Below are 13,089 nucleotides of genomic sequence, written 5' to 3' on the forward strand. Positions count from 1 at the left end.
AATATGACTTCAGACACATTCAAAATATGACCAACTTTGCTTTTGTATTCCCTCGTGAAACTTCCGCCAAAAAAGCATTCTAGCAGAAGAACCAAGAAAACACACTGAACGTTGCTGGGTAACTCTTTTTAGTGAGACACAAACGCATCGAACCGATCAGATGCCTCGTAAAGTTCGACCTTACCCTGTTTACGAGCTTCTGCAGCAAACGCATGCCTTCACTTGGCAGACGACACCACGAGACACGGCAAATTCGGGGGAGAATAAACAACTGAACAGTGAAAATAACGTAATGCTTATTGTGCAAACTTTGACGTAATATATACGTTTATTCACATCAATCAAACTAATTTATAAACATTTTTATCCGTTCATCCGCCTAAACAGATCACTTGGTTTAACTACTCTCAGCCTGAAACAGAAGTGCTAATCGATAAGGCCATGAAAAAATATGCATACCTAGCGCCCTCAACGGCAACCTCCTTCTCGATGGCTTTTGGAGCAATAGGGTGGCTTTTTCACTATGCGATTGTGCGTGTAGGAATTTTTGGCGTCGTGTTTCGTGGTTCTGTCAGTTCTTGGTTCTGTTGTGTTGTTGTGTTCGCAGTTTACATGCCGGCGAACAGGTGTGCGTCAAAGCAGTCTCCGCGGGAAGGTGTAGTTGAAGAAATGAAGTCATGCTAGTGCCTTGAACTAACGTCTTGTGTGCTTGTGAAAACCCCGGTGATCTCGTCAGCTACTGCAAGGAAGACGCTTCCGAGAACGTCTACCTTCGCGTTTCGCGTCTCTTGCCTAGAGGTCTGCATCCCAAGTTTCCTCCACGCACGTCCACCCTTCGGTGCCGTGACGCCGCTCAGCCGCCAGTCTCCGCCACGGTGGAGGAGTGATTACGCCTGGAAGTGTCTTCCGGAAATACGCGATTTCAGGTAGCGTCACTCGACCCATCCTCTCGTAAAACCTGCTACGGTTCCGTGAAGCGTACTTTCAAATCTGAAATAGCATTTAGCGTTCCCGAGTGGCCGCCAGTACCTCCGCGAAAGCTGCGCCAGCACATACGGGTTCTATGCACGCCGCTTTGCTGATTTATAAGATTCGCTGCATGCTTAGCATAGCAAATAGAAAATCATGGACGACCCGTGATGATGTTTGGCGGCTTTTTACTATAGTGTTGTCTCGAGAAAAGGCATAAAAACAGCCTTTACTGGACCAGCAGGACTTTTAGATGAAACACAAACTGACGGCAGAACCATACAAAGCTGTCGCGCTAACGCGCGTCAACCATGGCTTCTTCGTCCCCCCACCTTCCTGCATACCCTGGCAGCGATAATGAGCTCATGCCATAGTGCAAATGAGGAACACCTGCGGCATTCAAAAGCGGCGAGTATTTGAAGTTATAGCTTGGCTACGGACAGTCGCTCATTCCTCGTAGCCCAAGAAGTGCTAGATTTTGCGAACAGGGAATGCATGTTCTTTCTCCGAATTGGCACCCTTCAGCCTCTTGGCGAGGAGCTTAGCATGTTCTTGGAGCAGTTGCTGTTTAACTCCAACACTGGCCGAAAAATGACGGTGGGCTTAATTCCCCTGTGAATAATGACTGCTTCCTAGAATGCAGGGTCACTGTCAGTAATGACTGCTTCCTAGAATGCAGGGTCTGATGGAGGCGAAAAGCAGAAACGCCCGTGTGTACGACATTTTGGCGCATGTTAAAGATCCTTAGGTGGTCAAAATTAATCCGGAGCCCTCCACTACGGCCCGCCTCATCGCCTGAATTGTGTCGGCGCGTTAAACCCTACAATCAATCAAATCAATCTGGAATGCAGGGTTCCGCAAACCTATGTCAGGCATGCCCATTTGAACAGAGCACAACCAGCACTCTCGACTGGAAAAGCACCAGATGTTAGTCAAGATGACAGGATGTCTGCAGTCGTGCCTGGTGCTTGGACGTGGCTGGAAGCATGGGAAATGTGCTACTCAGCCTCCCACTTCATATCTGCAGACAAGCTTGTGCATGGGTTCGAGAACGCGAGCGATGAACACAGTTTACATCAAGTGAAACTACAATGAGCTCAGTAATTTGCGATTAGAAGGGTAGGTGTGGGGTTATCGACTTCTGAATCTTTATCAGTCGAGGCGTAGTAAAAACAGTTAAGCGTAAGCACTCTCTACGCCGAACATGCAGACTCAAAGAAAAGGAGACTAGGGCTCTCATCGATTACATCTACACCGGTCGTGCAAAAATGTAAGCATTGGTTGCATTCCTGCTTCAAGGAACGGGGCTTGCAGTTAGCTAAATGCAGGATGCTCCTTTCAGGATGGGTGGCAGCATACCTGCCAACCCGTTGGACAGTTCATTCATCGATCGAAGTCAGGCAGTGTTCAAGTACTGCCCTAAATTTTGCTTCGAAACAGCAAAAAAGAAAGCTCATCGTGCTTGCGTTTGTTGCACGGCCTGCTTCGAGTCTGCGGTTGTAGGAGGTGGGAACAGCGCAGTCCAGAATTTCGATGCGAAAACAATGCTGGCTAGTCCTTACAACAAGGTGTTAGCAAACCCACAAATCACATAGAAAACACCGTCCACACAAACATTCTTGCCAACACCACGTCACAAACCATGTTTCACGTTTGGAAACGGGGTGCCTGTGCGGCAGAGGACCTTACATATGGTGTCGGCGCTGCCATGCAGGTAGCGCTACCCGGTGGTCGAACGCCCAGTGCATACACTCTTTGCACAAATTAGCAAAGAGATTCACACAGCACTGAATTTGTTTGAGCTGAAGACATAGAACAGTGCTAGCACACGTTTCCCACGGCTAGTCTATTTTGAGTTGTTAGGTGCACTAGTGAGTGCAATGGAAGCACAGTGAGTTAAAAAAAAAATGTGGGCTGCAAGGAATGCTAATTTTTAATTTTTAAAACTGCACAAAAATATATTAGGGACTAGAGAATAAATCTTGCAACACAGGTTTAGTCTGCTAAATTTAAAAATTTAGATTTAGACTAAATTTAAAAATTTAGTCTGCTTTCCATCACAGTTTTAAAAATTAACCAATGTTGTGAAGCCGAGCTTGTTGCAGACCTATACTTTCATGCCTAATGTGTGACAATACTACCTTTTCACATTTAACCAAGCTCTTCAGTGCCATTCCTCTACATGATAAACTAATGGGCGTGTTTCAGCCATAGCTACACCAGCACCACCACACACATTCACTGCACATAGAGCAATGAGTTGAGATAGCCAAATGGAGTGGTGGAGTGCAGCACCTGCAAAAAAACGTGCCCTCCTTGGTTTTGCTGGCACAGCAGGCAATGAGTTATTTTCATAGCTAACAAGTTGGCCCGTTTAATTATTGGTTGCAGTAGCATGTTGGTGAACTAAATTTTTCATGCCATTTTCAGCAGGGATATAAACAAGGAATTGGGTGAATAGGCTAAATATGGGTACACTTAACGCGTAGTGCTGTTGTGTGAACTTTGACGAGTGGTTTTTTTTTGCTTGCAGAAGACGCAGCAGTAACAAGCGTTCCACATGCATCATCGTTGATATTAGGGAGCAGTGTCATGGCAACATCCACGGATGGAGTCTGCAGCCGGAATGCATCCTGCAGCCAATACACACAGGCAACCATTACCACTGGTGCCACAGGTGCTGTCCTTGTTGTGTCGACTCACTGGGTTCTATGCATAATGATGTATTTCCTTGTCAGGTTCACAGTGCTGCCTGAGGTTTCGCGATGATGCAAGCTCCCAGACAGAACAGGAATATCCAGGTGAGAATTCTGGCCTTTTCATCTTTCATATCAATGCATTTCGAATAATTTTTTCTGCATTTGTGTGCATTACGTATGGTGACAATCTGAAGTCATGTGGATAGTTCGTGTATGGGGAATTCAGATTAAATCAGGCCTGCCACTTCTAGGAATGACATGGGAAACAGGGTCTGCCACTGAACACCGTACCACTGTTGTGGCTAGGTGGTGTTGGAAAGGCGGAATTTTTATTTTAAACTAGAAAACAATAGTGGCGGGGTATCTAATGGTACAAAAAACGATTTCTGATGTTCTAGATTTGGTTGTGAATGTCATTAATGCTGTATTTTAGTTTGGTAGCTTTTTCTCACGTATCAGTAAAAATAAAATCTAGCCACTTTCCAGTACATTACTTTCTGCAGACCTTGTGTCAGCTGGACTTTATCTTCTGTTGCTGTGTGCCTGTGCCATCCATATAAGGAACATCTATCACAGTTTCTAAGGCATTGTGCTTCTAAGCCCAGAAATTCGAGATTGATGCTGGCCATTGTTGCTGTTTTTTGGTTAGATGCGAAAATAGAAAACACTATTGTCTTCATATTTTCACCGACTTCAAAGATCTTCAGGTAGTAAAAAAATCTTGCACCTTTTCAACTAACGACGACGATGGTTGACTGTGAAAGTTTCTTCATGTGAAATTAAAAGGCAAATGGTCAAATTCAAAGGTGATGCGATCAAAAGTCCGAACTGAAATACTAATCAAAGTAAAAGCTGACCTGAAAGTTTAACCATCTGCGAGTCAAAGTCCTAACTTAAACAACAACCAAGAAATTCCTCATGGGATAGCTTTGCGTTCAATCATTGTCATCATTACACTGAGAAATGCAGGATTTTTTTAGGCGTTTCCATGTGTCATCAGAAAAATTTGGCTTTTTTTCAGTGGCTTGTGGTCTGAGTTTGGTCTGTATCTTGTGGACGGTTTGGACTTCAACTTGTTCAGCTTTGACTTTTAATCGCATGCAGTTTGGACTCTTGATGGATAGTAGCAGCCTTGACGCTGACCGTTCGCCTTTTTATTTTGTTTGAAGAAATCTTCCCATCGAACCATTATTGCCGTTAGACTGGGGGCACTATTTATTGTCAAGAAACTTGACTTTTCTTCAGTGTGTTGTTGCCCGAGTTCGGACTGACTTGTTGAGGTTTGAATTTGATTTGCATGCAGTTTGGACTTGATCGTAGTGGCTTTGACTGTGAGCCTTTGGCATTTGATTTTTCGCAAAGAAAGGTTTGTGTTCCACCATTGTCATCGGTAGGTGGGAAGGTGCATAATTTATCATCAGAGAACGTTAGCTTTCCTGCAGCGGGTTGTCATCTGAGTTTTGACTTTGACTTGTAGGCTAGACTTTGACTCATTGAGCTTTGACTTTGGCTCGCACACAGTTCACACTTTTTATTCCAGTGGCTTTGCCTTTGACCCTTTGCTATTTGATTTCGCACAAAGAAAGCTTCATGTTAAAGCATTGTCAGGTGGAGGGGTGCATGATTTTTGTCTAAATTTGCACTACATGTACCCCTCTGCAAATCCAAACTGATTTGGCTGTGTTAGAAGGGAGCAATTGGATAGATACTAGCTTCATAACGCGAGAGACCTTGATTTGATTCCAACCACGGGAATTGTGTTTTTCTTCAGGTTCTTCAACGATCATCATCATTGTCAGTGAATGTTGGATTTTCAGTGTGCTATACCCAAACACATGGACAAAACCCTCAACAAGGAAAGGAGAGTAGCAAGAGCAAATTTTCCAAGAAGAAAGTTCAGAAATCATGTAAACACTGTCTAGGCTGACGCAAGTAAACGGCCACAAGGCTCTTCCATTGCAGCAGTTGTCCACTTCAAATGCTCCCCCATAGATTACGCCACGCTTAGAAGACAGTACACTGACGAAACCGAAATCAGTGCTATTCTGATGGCTATCAGATGGGGAGAAGGAAACAACAGGAGCTTAAACATCATCACGGACTCGACAAGAGCCATCAAAAACATCACTGCGGGGGTAATACCGATTGGCTCCAAACACATCATCCCAAGGGAGCTGAACCGTGTACACAATATTTTATGGTGCCCTGCGCACGAAGGCTTGGAAGAAAACGAGAGTGCTGACTCGCTTGCGAGAGGGCTTACGAACCTTAGTGACGCGGGCCACTCCTACGCCCTTCCACCATACAAATCCCGTGTAAAAGTTCTGAAAAGAAAAGGGCTTGAAAGGAAAATGCTACCCACTCCTCACATGGCACCAAACACCCACGATGCGCAAACATTGAGAAGAACACACACTTTCCTACACAAATCAAGGCTGGCGCTTATGTTTCCAGACAGATTTAGTGAGGACTGTTTTCAATGTAAAGAAAAGGCCACCCTTTTCCACACCATATGGAACTGCCCAGTTATATGGCAAACTGAGAACAATACATCTCATTTACTAGAAACGTGGGAGGCGACTCTGGCCAGCAAGGCCTTGTAAGACCAGCGCCAGCTGATCGACAGGGCCTGGGCGGGTGCAAAAGCTTCTGGGGCCCTGGAAAGAGGCCTCCACCCAAGTTTCTCACTTTAGCTCCTCCCCAACCTCAGTAAACTTTTACTGAACTGAACTTGGGCGCTCACGGACGTATGAATGAGACATAGAAAGCCTCGGATTAATAATCTCGAGTCCTCCACTACAGTGGCCTTCATAGCCTAAATGCAGCTTTGGCACACAACTCCCAAATAGAAAAACATCTTTAGGGCTACCATTTCTTTTTACCAACTCAATCTAAGAAAAAGTGTCAGGAAAAGATTCACTTTTTTGCATTCCCTGTCCTGCATGGAAAAAATTTGCAGAAATTTCCAAATGGGGATTGTCAGATAATGCATGCTGCTGTCTTATTTATTGAATTTTCCTGTTACTTTTGAAAGACAATGAAGTCAGGTGTTAATAGTGCAGATTGCCTGTGCTTTCATGCATTTACTTGTGCAGGTGCAAGCCGACCTCATCCTTCTTAACATTCCAACCATGGCATTCCACCTTAGCCAGCCTTAGCCTTAGCCAACCTTAGCATTCAAGCTGCACCATCTCATACACTGCTCATACAATTTGTGAATCCTGGTTTGGGAAGAAATAGATAGATTGGTGGATTAAAAAACCAGGAGCACGTGTACCTTTTACGGCACGAGAGTAAGGCTTAGTCAAGTGTGCTCATGTTGCTCCGGCTTTAGAAGGCCACCATCGTTATTCCTCTCTCATGGGCCCCGCACACCATGCCAACTGTTCTTCATGCATTGACTCTCGCTGGTAACGTCGCTCATTTTAGCTGTGGCATTAGCTGCCTCTCACTTCATTTGCAGTCCACTTATATTGGCACTTGATCGTCCTCATTCCTGTTCCATTTTTTTGCATCTTACTCAGCCCTGCACCTGTGTCACACTCCATTTTACAATGTGTGCAATTCAACTCGTGGAGAAGCTGGATGGTAGGTGTTTCAGGCAGGGGCAGCACTGTGAGCATGTAAAGCTTCCGTGGCTAGGGTGCGAGTAGTTCCTATGATATTGTCGCGAAAATGTAGTCACTTCTAAACAGTAACGAGTTATTTAATTAGAAAAGGGACCAAAAATTCTAGGCCAGTCTAATAGCGAAGCTGTGACAGCTGAGAAAAGCCCTTGAGAGACAACGTCCTCTTCTTCCTCAAGTCGGTGTGTGCGCACGCACCCACTCTCGAACGAGGAATTGATGGCACCGCCCCTCTGCACTGCCATTGAATGACTGGACTGTGGCATTTCCCCCCTCTTTGGAAGGAGCATCGTCCCGATGTTCGAAGTGCGGTTCACCAGGAAGTAATAGACGACGACCCTAGAACGAGATAACGCAATGCTTCATTGCCGAAGGGCAACCATCTCAGGGGTTTGCCAGAGAAAATGTTCTGTCCATCGCCACGTTCCGAATTCGCGTGGTGTAGACAAATGCGGCTGTTCTGTGTCATAGTACGGCTTTATTCGGACCATGTACACTACCTCTGGAGTTGGCCGGACGCGTCATGAGCAGGGCGCCCTTCCAGCAGGTGCCACTTCAGTTGACGTCACTAAGGCAGTGAACAACTTTATATGGCCCAAAATACTGACGGAGCAGTTTATCCAAACGTCCACGCTGTCGTACTGGTGTCCAAACACAAACTGCGTCCCCGGGTTCGTAGAACACGGCCCGCCTGTGCTTGTAGCGAGTAGCATCGAAACTCTGCTGACGTCGAATTCGCTGCTGGGCTAGCTGGCGTGCTTCCCCGGCTCTTTGCACAAAATAGTCGACGTCGCCGTTTTTATCCTCAGGAACCAGTAGCATGCAATCAAGAGTCGTAGTGGCAGTGCGACCATAAACCAGCTGAAACGGAGTCATTGCTGTGGTCTCCTGAATGGCCGTGTTGTACGCGAATGTTGCGTATGGCAATTGTTGCGTATCCCACGTTTTATGCTCTATGTCGGCATACATTGAGAGCATGTTGGTGAGGGTCCTGTTAAGTCGCTCAGTTAAGCCATTGGTCTGCGGATGGTAAGCAGTTGTTTGCCTGTGAGAGGTGTGGGTTAGTACCATGACGGTCTGCATGAGGTCAGCTGTGAAAGCAGTACCCCTGTCTGTCATGACAATCTGGGGAGCTCCATGCCATAAAACGATGTTGAAGATGACGAACTGAGCTACCTCAGTCGCAGTCGCTCTTTGGACAGATGCTGTCTCTGCGTACAGCGTGAGGTAGTCGGTCACCACCACAACCCGTCTGTTCCCCTTCGTGGAGGGAGGAAACAAGCCCAGGAGATCCATGCCGACTTGCTCGAAAGGGGCAATTGGTGGTTGTACAGGCTGAAGAAGCCCTGCTGGTTTCAAAGGTGAAACCTTCCTCCTCTGGCACTCGCGGCAGCTCTTTACGTAGTGCTGAACTGTTCACAGTAGCTTCGGTCATTAGTATTTCTGGCGGATCCTCGCCAGTGTACGGCTGACGCCCAGGCGCCCCGCTAAGGTTTCATCGGGGCAGGCGTATAAAATTTTCTGGCGCATCGCTGTTGGCACGAGTAGGAACGCATCCGGGCTATTTCTGAAATTCCGCTTGTGCAACACTCTGTTGCGGAGGTTAAAGGACAAGATGTTTCGGCCAAAGGCATGCGGAATTTGAACATTGAGGCCTTCTAAATGCTGGATGACAAGAGGCAATCCAGGGTCTTCTCGCTGCAGTTGGGCCATTTCAGCAAGACTGACTCCGAGAAATGGGAAGTCTTTGTCGGTGTCTAGGCTTGCCGAGTCGACAGGCGCCCGTAACAAGCAATCAGCATCGCTACGCTTCCACCCTGACTTGTAAACGACCGTCATGTCATACTCTTGTAGCCGGAGACTCCATCTGGCAAGGCGTCCAGTTGGGTCTTTTAGGTTTGCCAGCCAGCACAACAAATGGTGGTCACTGATAACTTTTAACGACCTGCCACACAGGTATGGCCGGAACTTATTGATGGCCCAGATGACGGCAAGACACTTTCTCAGTGGTGGAGTAATTGGTCTGCTCTTGATAGAATGCGGCTGGCATAGGCTAAAACTCGCTTGGCTCCGTCCTGCCACTGAACGAGGGCTGCACCAATACCGATTTACAGGCATCGGTGTGGATCTCTGTATCGGCGTGTTCTTCAAAATTAGCCAGTATTGGCGCTTTTTGTAGCCAGTCCCACAGGTGATTGAAGGCTACTTCTAGCTCTTGCCATGCGAAATGTACGTTGTCTTTCGTCAGCCGCATCAATTGTTCCGCCAGGTCAGAAAAATTCTCTACAAAGCGTCTGTAGTAGGCACAGAGGCCTAGAAAGCTCGTAACAGCTTTTTTATCACCTGGTCGTGGGAAAGCTCCTACAGCTGCTGTCCTGGGTATGGTGCGACACCTTTTGAACTGATGACATGTCCTGTGAACCGCAGCTGTTTGTAGCCGAACTTGCATTTTTCTGGTTTTATTGTTAAACAAGCCGAATTGGTAGCATTGAGAACCAGTCGAAGCCTTTGTAGACGGTCATCAAAGGTGGCAGAAAACATGATGACATAGTACAGGTAAACAAGACACGACTGCCATTTTAAACCGGCCAAGACAGTGTACATCATTCGCTGGAACGTTGCGGGTGCCGAGCAGAGACTGAGCAGAAGTACTTTAAACTTGTAAAGCCAATCAGGTGTGACAAACGCGGCCTTCTCTCTGTCTCACTCATCAACGTCAATCTGCCAGTGCCCACTTTTGAGATCTAAAAAAAGAGAAGTACCGTGCATTACGCAGCCGGTCCAAGGCGTCGTATATTTGAGGAAGAGGTTATACATCTCTTTTGGTTACACGATTCAGCTTCCTGTAATCGATGCAAAATCGTAAGGTTTTGTCTTTCTTTTCAACCAGCACAACAGGGGATGCCCACAGACTTGTCGACGGTTGAATCACGTCGTCTCGTAATGTTTTCGTTACTTTGCTCCGGGTGGCTTCTCTTTTCTCATAGGACACGCGGTGGGGTGCTGGTAGACTGGCTTGGTCATTTCGTGGACGATGATTTGATGTTTGGCCACAGGCGTTTGTCGAACTTTCGATGAAGTGGAGAAACATCCTTGAAGTGAAAAGTGAAGTGAAAATCCTCGAGAAGGAATATCAGCTGCTGTCGCCGGTCTGGTGACAGGTCTGGGCTGATGTGGATTAGCCTGACTGTGTCCTTCGGTGCCGATGCTTCATGCCAACCTGTTCCTACAGTGCAAACATCTGTCGCTTGAACGAAGTCATGTATGGAGGCAATGGCGATGCCTTTTGGGACGTGTTGAAGCACGTTCCCACAATCTGTCAGCACCGCATCTGTAAAGCCTCTACGCAGACAGATAAGGCTCTTTGCAACACAAATTTTCTATTCTAAAAGCAAATTCATGTTGACTTGTACTAGCCGTTCGCAACTTTCAACCACGTCCCGTTTTACGAGGACCATTACGCTGCTTCGTGGCGGTACCACAACGCTGGCATCCACTACGCGGTGCGCACAGAATTGTCGTGTTTCTGAATCGTTTCTGGCGATCGCTGGTTCTGTGGAGAATGTAACACTTGACGTCTGTAGGTTGATGATGGGGCTGTTCGTTCGCAGGAAGTTCATACCCGGTATGATGTCCCTCGAACATTCCGGGAGTACGATGAAAAGTGTACCACTGTATAGTCACCCTAACTGTGCATCGTCCTGTAGGGGGCCCGCCGTGCGAGTGTCATGCTCACTACTCTGCGTCAGCACCTTCCTCAGTTCTCTTGCCGAATTGCGGCTGTTACCGAATAATCCGCACCTGTGTCCACCAGCGCTGTCATGTTGTAATTGTTGATACTCATGGCGAGGTCACACGTGACTCTTTTCCCGTAATTTTCTAGCTGCGTCGGTTCCTGTATATGTCAAACATGATGGAGAATTTTAGCTGGCGGTCTTTTCAGCGGCCCCACCTCCAGAGGTCGCTGGTTTCAGTTTTCTCGATGTGGGCTGGGCGAGTGGCGCCCAGGTCAACTAGATAGGGACGAGGGCTTGGTGACCTGTAACGACGAAACGAGGCTGGCCTGGTTTCCGGGTGAGAGGGAGCATGCTGCGTGAACAGGTATTGTTGAATTTCGACAGGTCTTTCACCATAACGAGGGTAGGGTGCATCCGGAGAAAAGCCTCGAAGGACAGCGCGACGGTATGGGCACGACCTGTACAGATGACCAGCTTTACCACAGTGAAAACAGTTGTAGCCCGTCCGGCGCACGCCACAGGTCTGTCTTCTGTATGGCATTCTGTCCAGCAGGAGGGGCTGGCCGGTTTCCAGGCTGCCGATGAATAAAGACGCCAGTAGTCGTGCGCGCCGGTAGTAGCAGCGGCGAAATTTGAAGCAGCCGTATGGGCTTCTTGCAGAACCGTGGTGTATGTCGCCATGTTTTCTGAGATGCGTAAGGGAGGCTGCAGGTCGAGGTTCACCAGTTCTTAAACCGCTTTTTTTACCTCCTCTTTCATAAGTTGGGTCAGAGATGCCTACATCAGTGTGGCCTGAGGCAGTTGTAGTAGGTGAAGCTCCTCCATAATTACTAAGTGGATGAGCTTCCGCAACACGTCACGGCTGGTCCCCAATGCAGCAGATAACACGTTCACTGACGCGCAAGCAGGGTGACAGTCGTATTGCCTGGCATGGTGTACTATACGTCTTTTCCATCATCGCTTCTGTAATTACCACGGTCACGGTATGCGGCGGATTGTGTACAAGACCAGCGAAAACCTCCCGTTTTACACCTCACCTAAGGTGACGCAGTTTTTATCAGCTATGCTCGGGTCTGCACGTAGAAAAGACGGGATATCTCCTCGTGACGCCAAGCTAAATGTAACTGGTAGCGAAACTTCCATAGAAGCCCACACGTTCAGAAAATGGTGGCTTCTAACCCTGTCAGGGTCACGGACGTACATATACGTTCTCTGCAAGCACCTTCAAAATAGTCAATAACGTATATGTACGTCATCGCTTGTATATTTAAAAAGTGCCCCTTTTTCGCCAACTTCTTTTGCTTGGCATGTGCTGCCACACTGGGGAAATATGTCAAATTATTTTCTTGCACCAATGCTCTTTATATTTTTATGATTTACTTCAGCGGCGCGCCATCTATCACTTGCACATCCGGTAACGAGGGGGCGCACTGGGTATCGCCCACCGGGCGCCTCTCACTTATTGCGCCTGCCACAGACCAAGGGCACCTGCAAAACTGGTGAGGCTCTTTTCTCCTTTTTTTGTATTTTATAGGAGCGGTGCACCGGCTATCGCTCGCGCATCCGGCTGCACGCGCGCAGTGGCTGGTTTTAATATCATCCTCCGGGCGCCTCTCACTTTTTGCACCCGTGAAACTCATGTCGATCTCATTTCGATTCACTGGAAAGGTGCTGGCTTTGTTACTCTCCCGTTTATTGCTCACCGGGGAGCGGTTACACTTGTTTCCATGCAGGCGCTGACTTACACAAACGATGCCGCCGTGGTTGCGTTTCCTATTTCGGGGACAAACAAAAATCAGTTCCGTCTTGTTGGTGACAAGGCGAAGGATTATTGAGGTTTCACACCTATTTTGCTTTCCGGATGCTTGCACGACCATAGTTTTCTCCAGTCTGCTCACCTAAGCGGTTATCTGACACTATGGAAGGGCACGCCGGTTTCTCTGGTGCAGGAGAGTTTGTTGTCCCAGCAGTGTCCCTGTCACTTTTTGTTAACAATTAGTCTTTTGTTTCCAATTTCAGCTGGTTTCTTCTACACTTAAAAAAAAAATTCTCTGCTGC

At 47.3% G+C, this 13,089-nt stretch overlaps 1 protein-coding gene across 4 annotated transcripts in view; it reads left to right on the forward strand.

Moving 5' to 3' along the window:
- The first annotated feature begins 484 nt into the window (after positions 1-484).
- LOC144158506 (uncharacterized) overlaps positions 485-13,089 on the forward strand; it is a 37,001-nt gene continuing 24,396 nt past the window's right edge. For 2 of the 4 annotated variants that reach the window (XM_077689418.1, XM_077689416.1), the window contains exons 1-4: positions 485-926; positions 3,503-3,646; positions 3,708-3,770; positions 12,417-12,530. In XM_077689418.1, the coding sequence (XP_077545544.1) occupies positions 3,562-3,646; positions 3,708-3,770; positions 12,417-12,530 (262 nt within the window). In that variant the 5' untranslated portion in view covers positions 485-926; positions 3,503-3,561. The remainder of the gene's footprint in view (positions 927-3,502; positions 3,647-3,707; positions 3,771-12,416; positions 12,531-13,089) is intronic. The other 2 variants (XM_077689419.1, XM_077689417.1) reach the window with 2 other exon arrangements.

Source organism: Haemaphysalis longicornis, unplaced genomic scaffold, assembly GCF_048455015.1.
Source record: "Haemaphysalis longicornis isolate Haplotype H1 unplaced genomic scaffold, Haemaphysalis longicornis Haplotype H1 scaffold_10, whole genome shotgun sequence".
NCBI classification, from domain to species: domain Eukaryota; kingdom Metazoa; phylum Arthropoda; class Arachnida; order Ixodida; family Ixodidae; genus Haemaphysalis; species Haemaphysalis longicornis.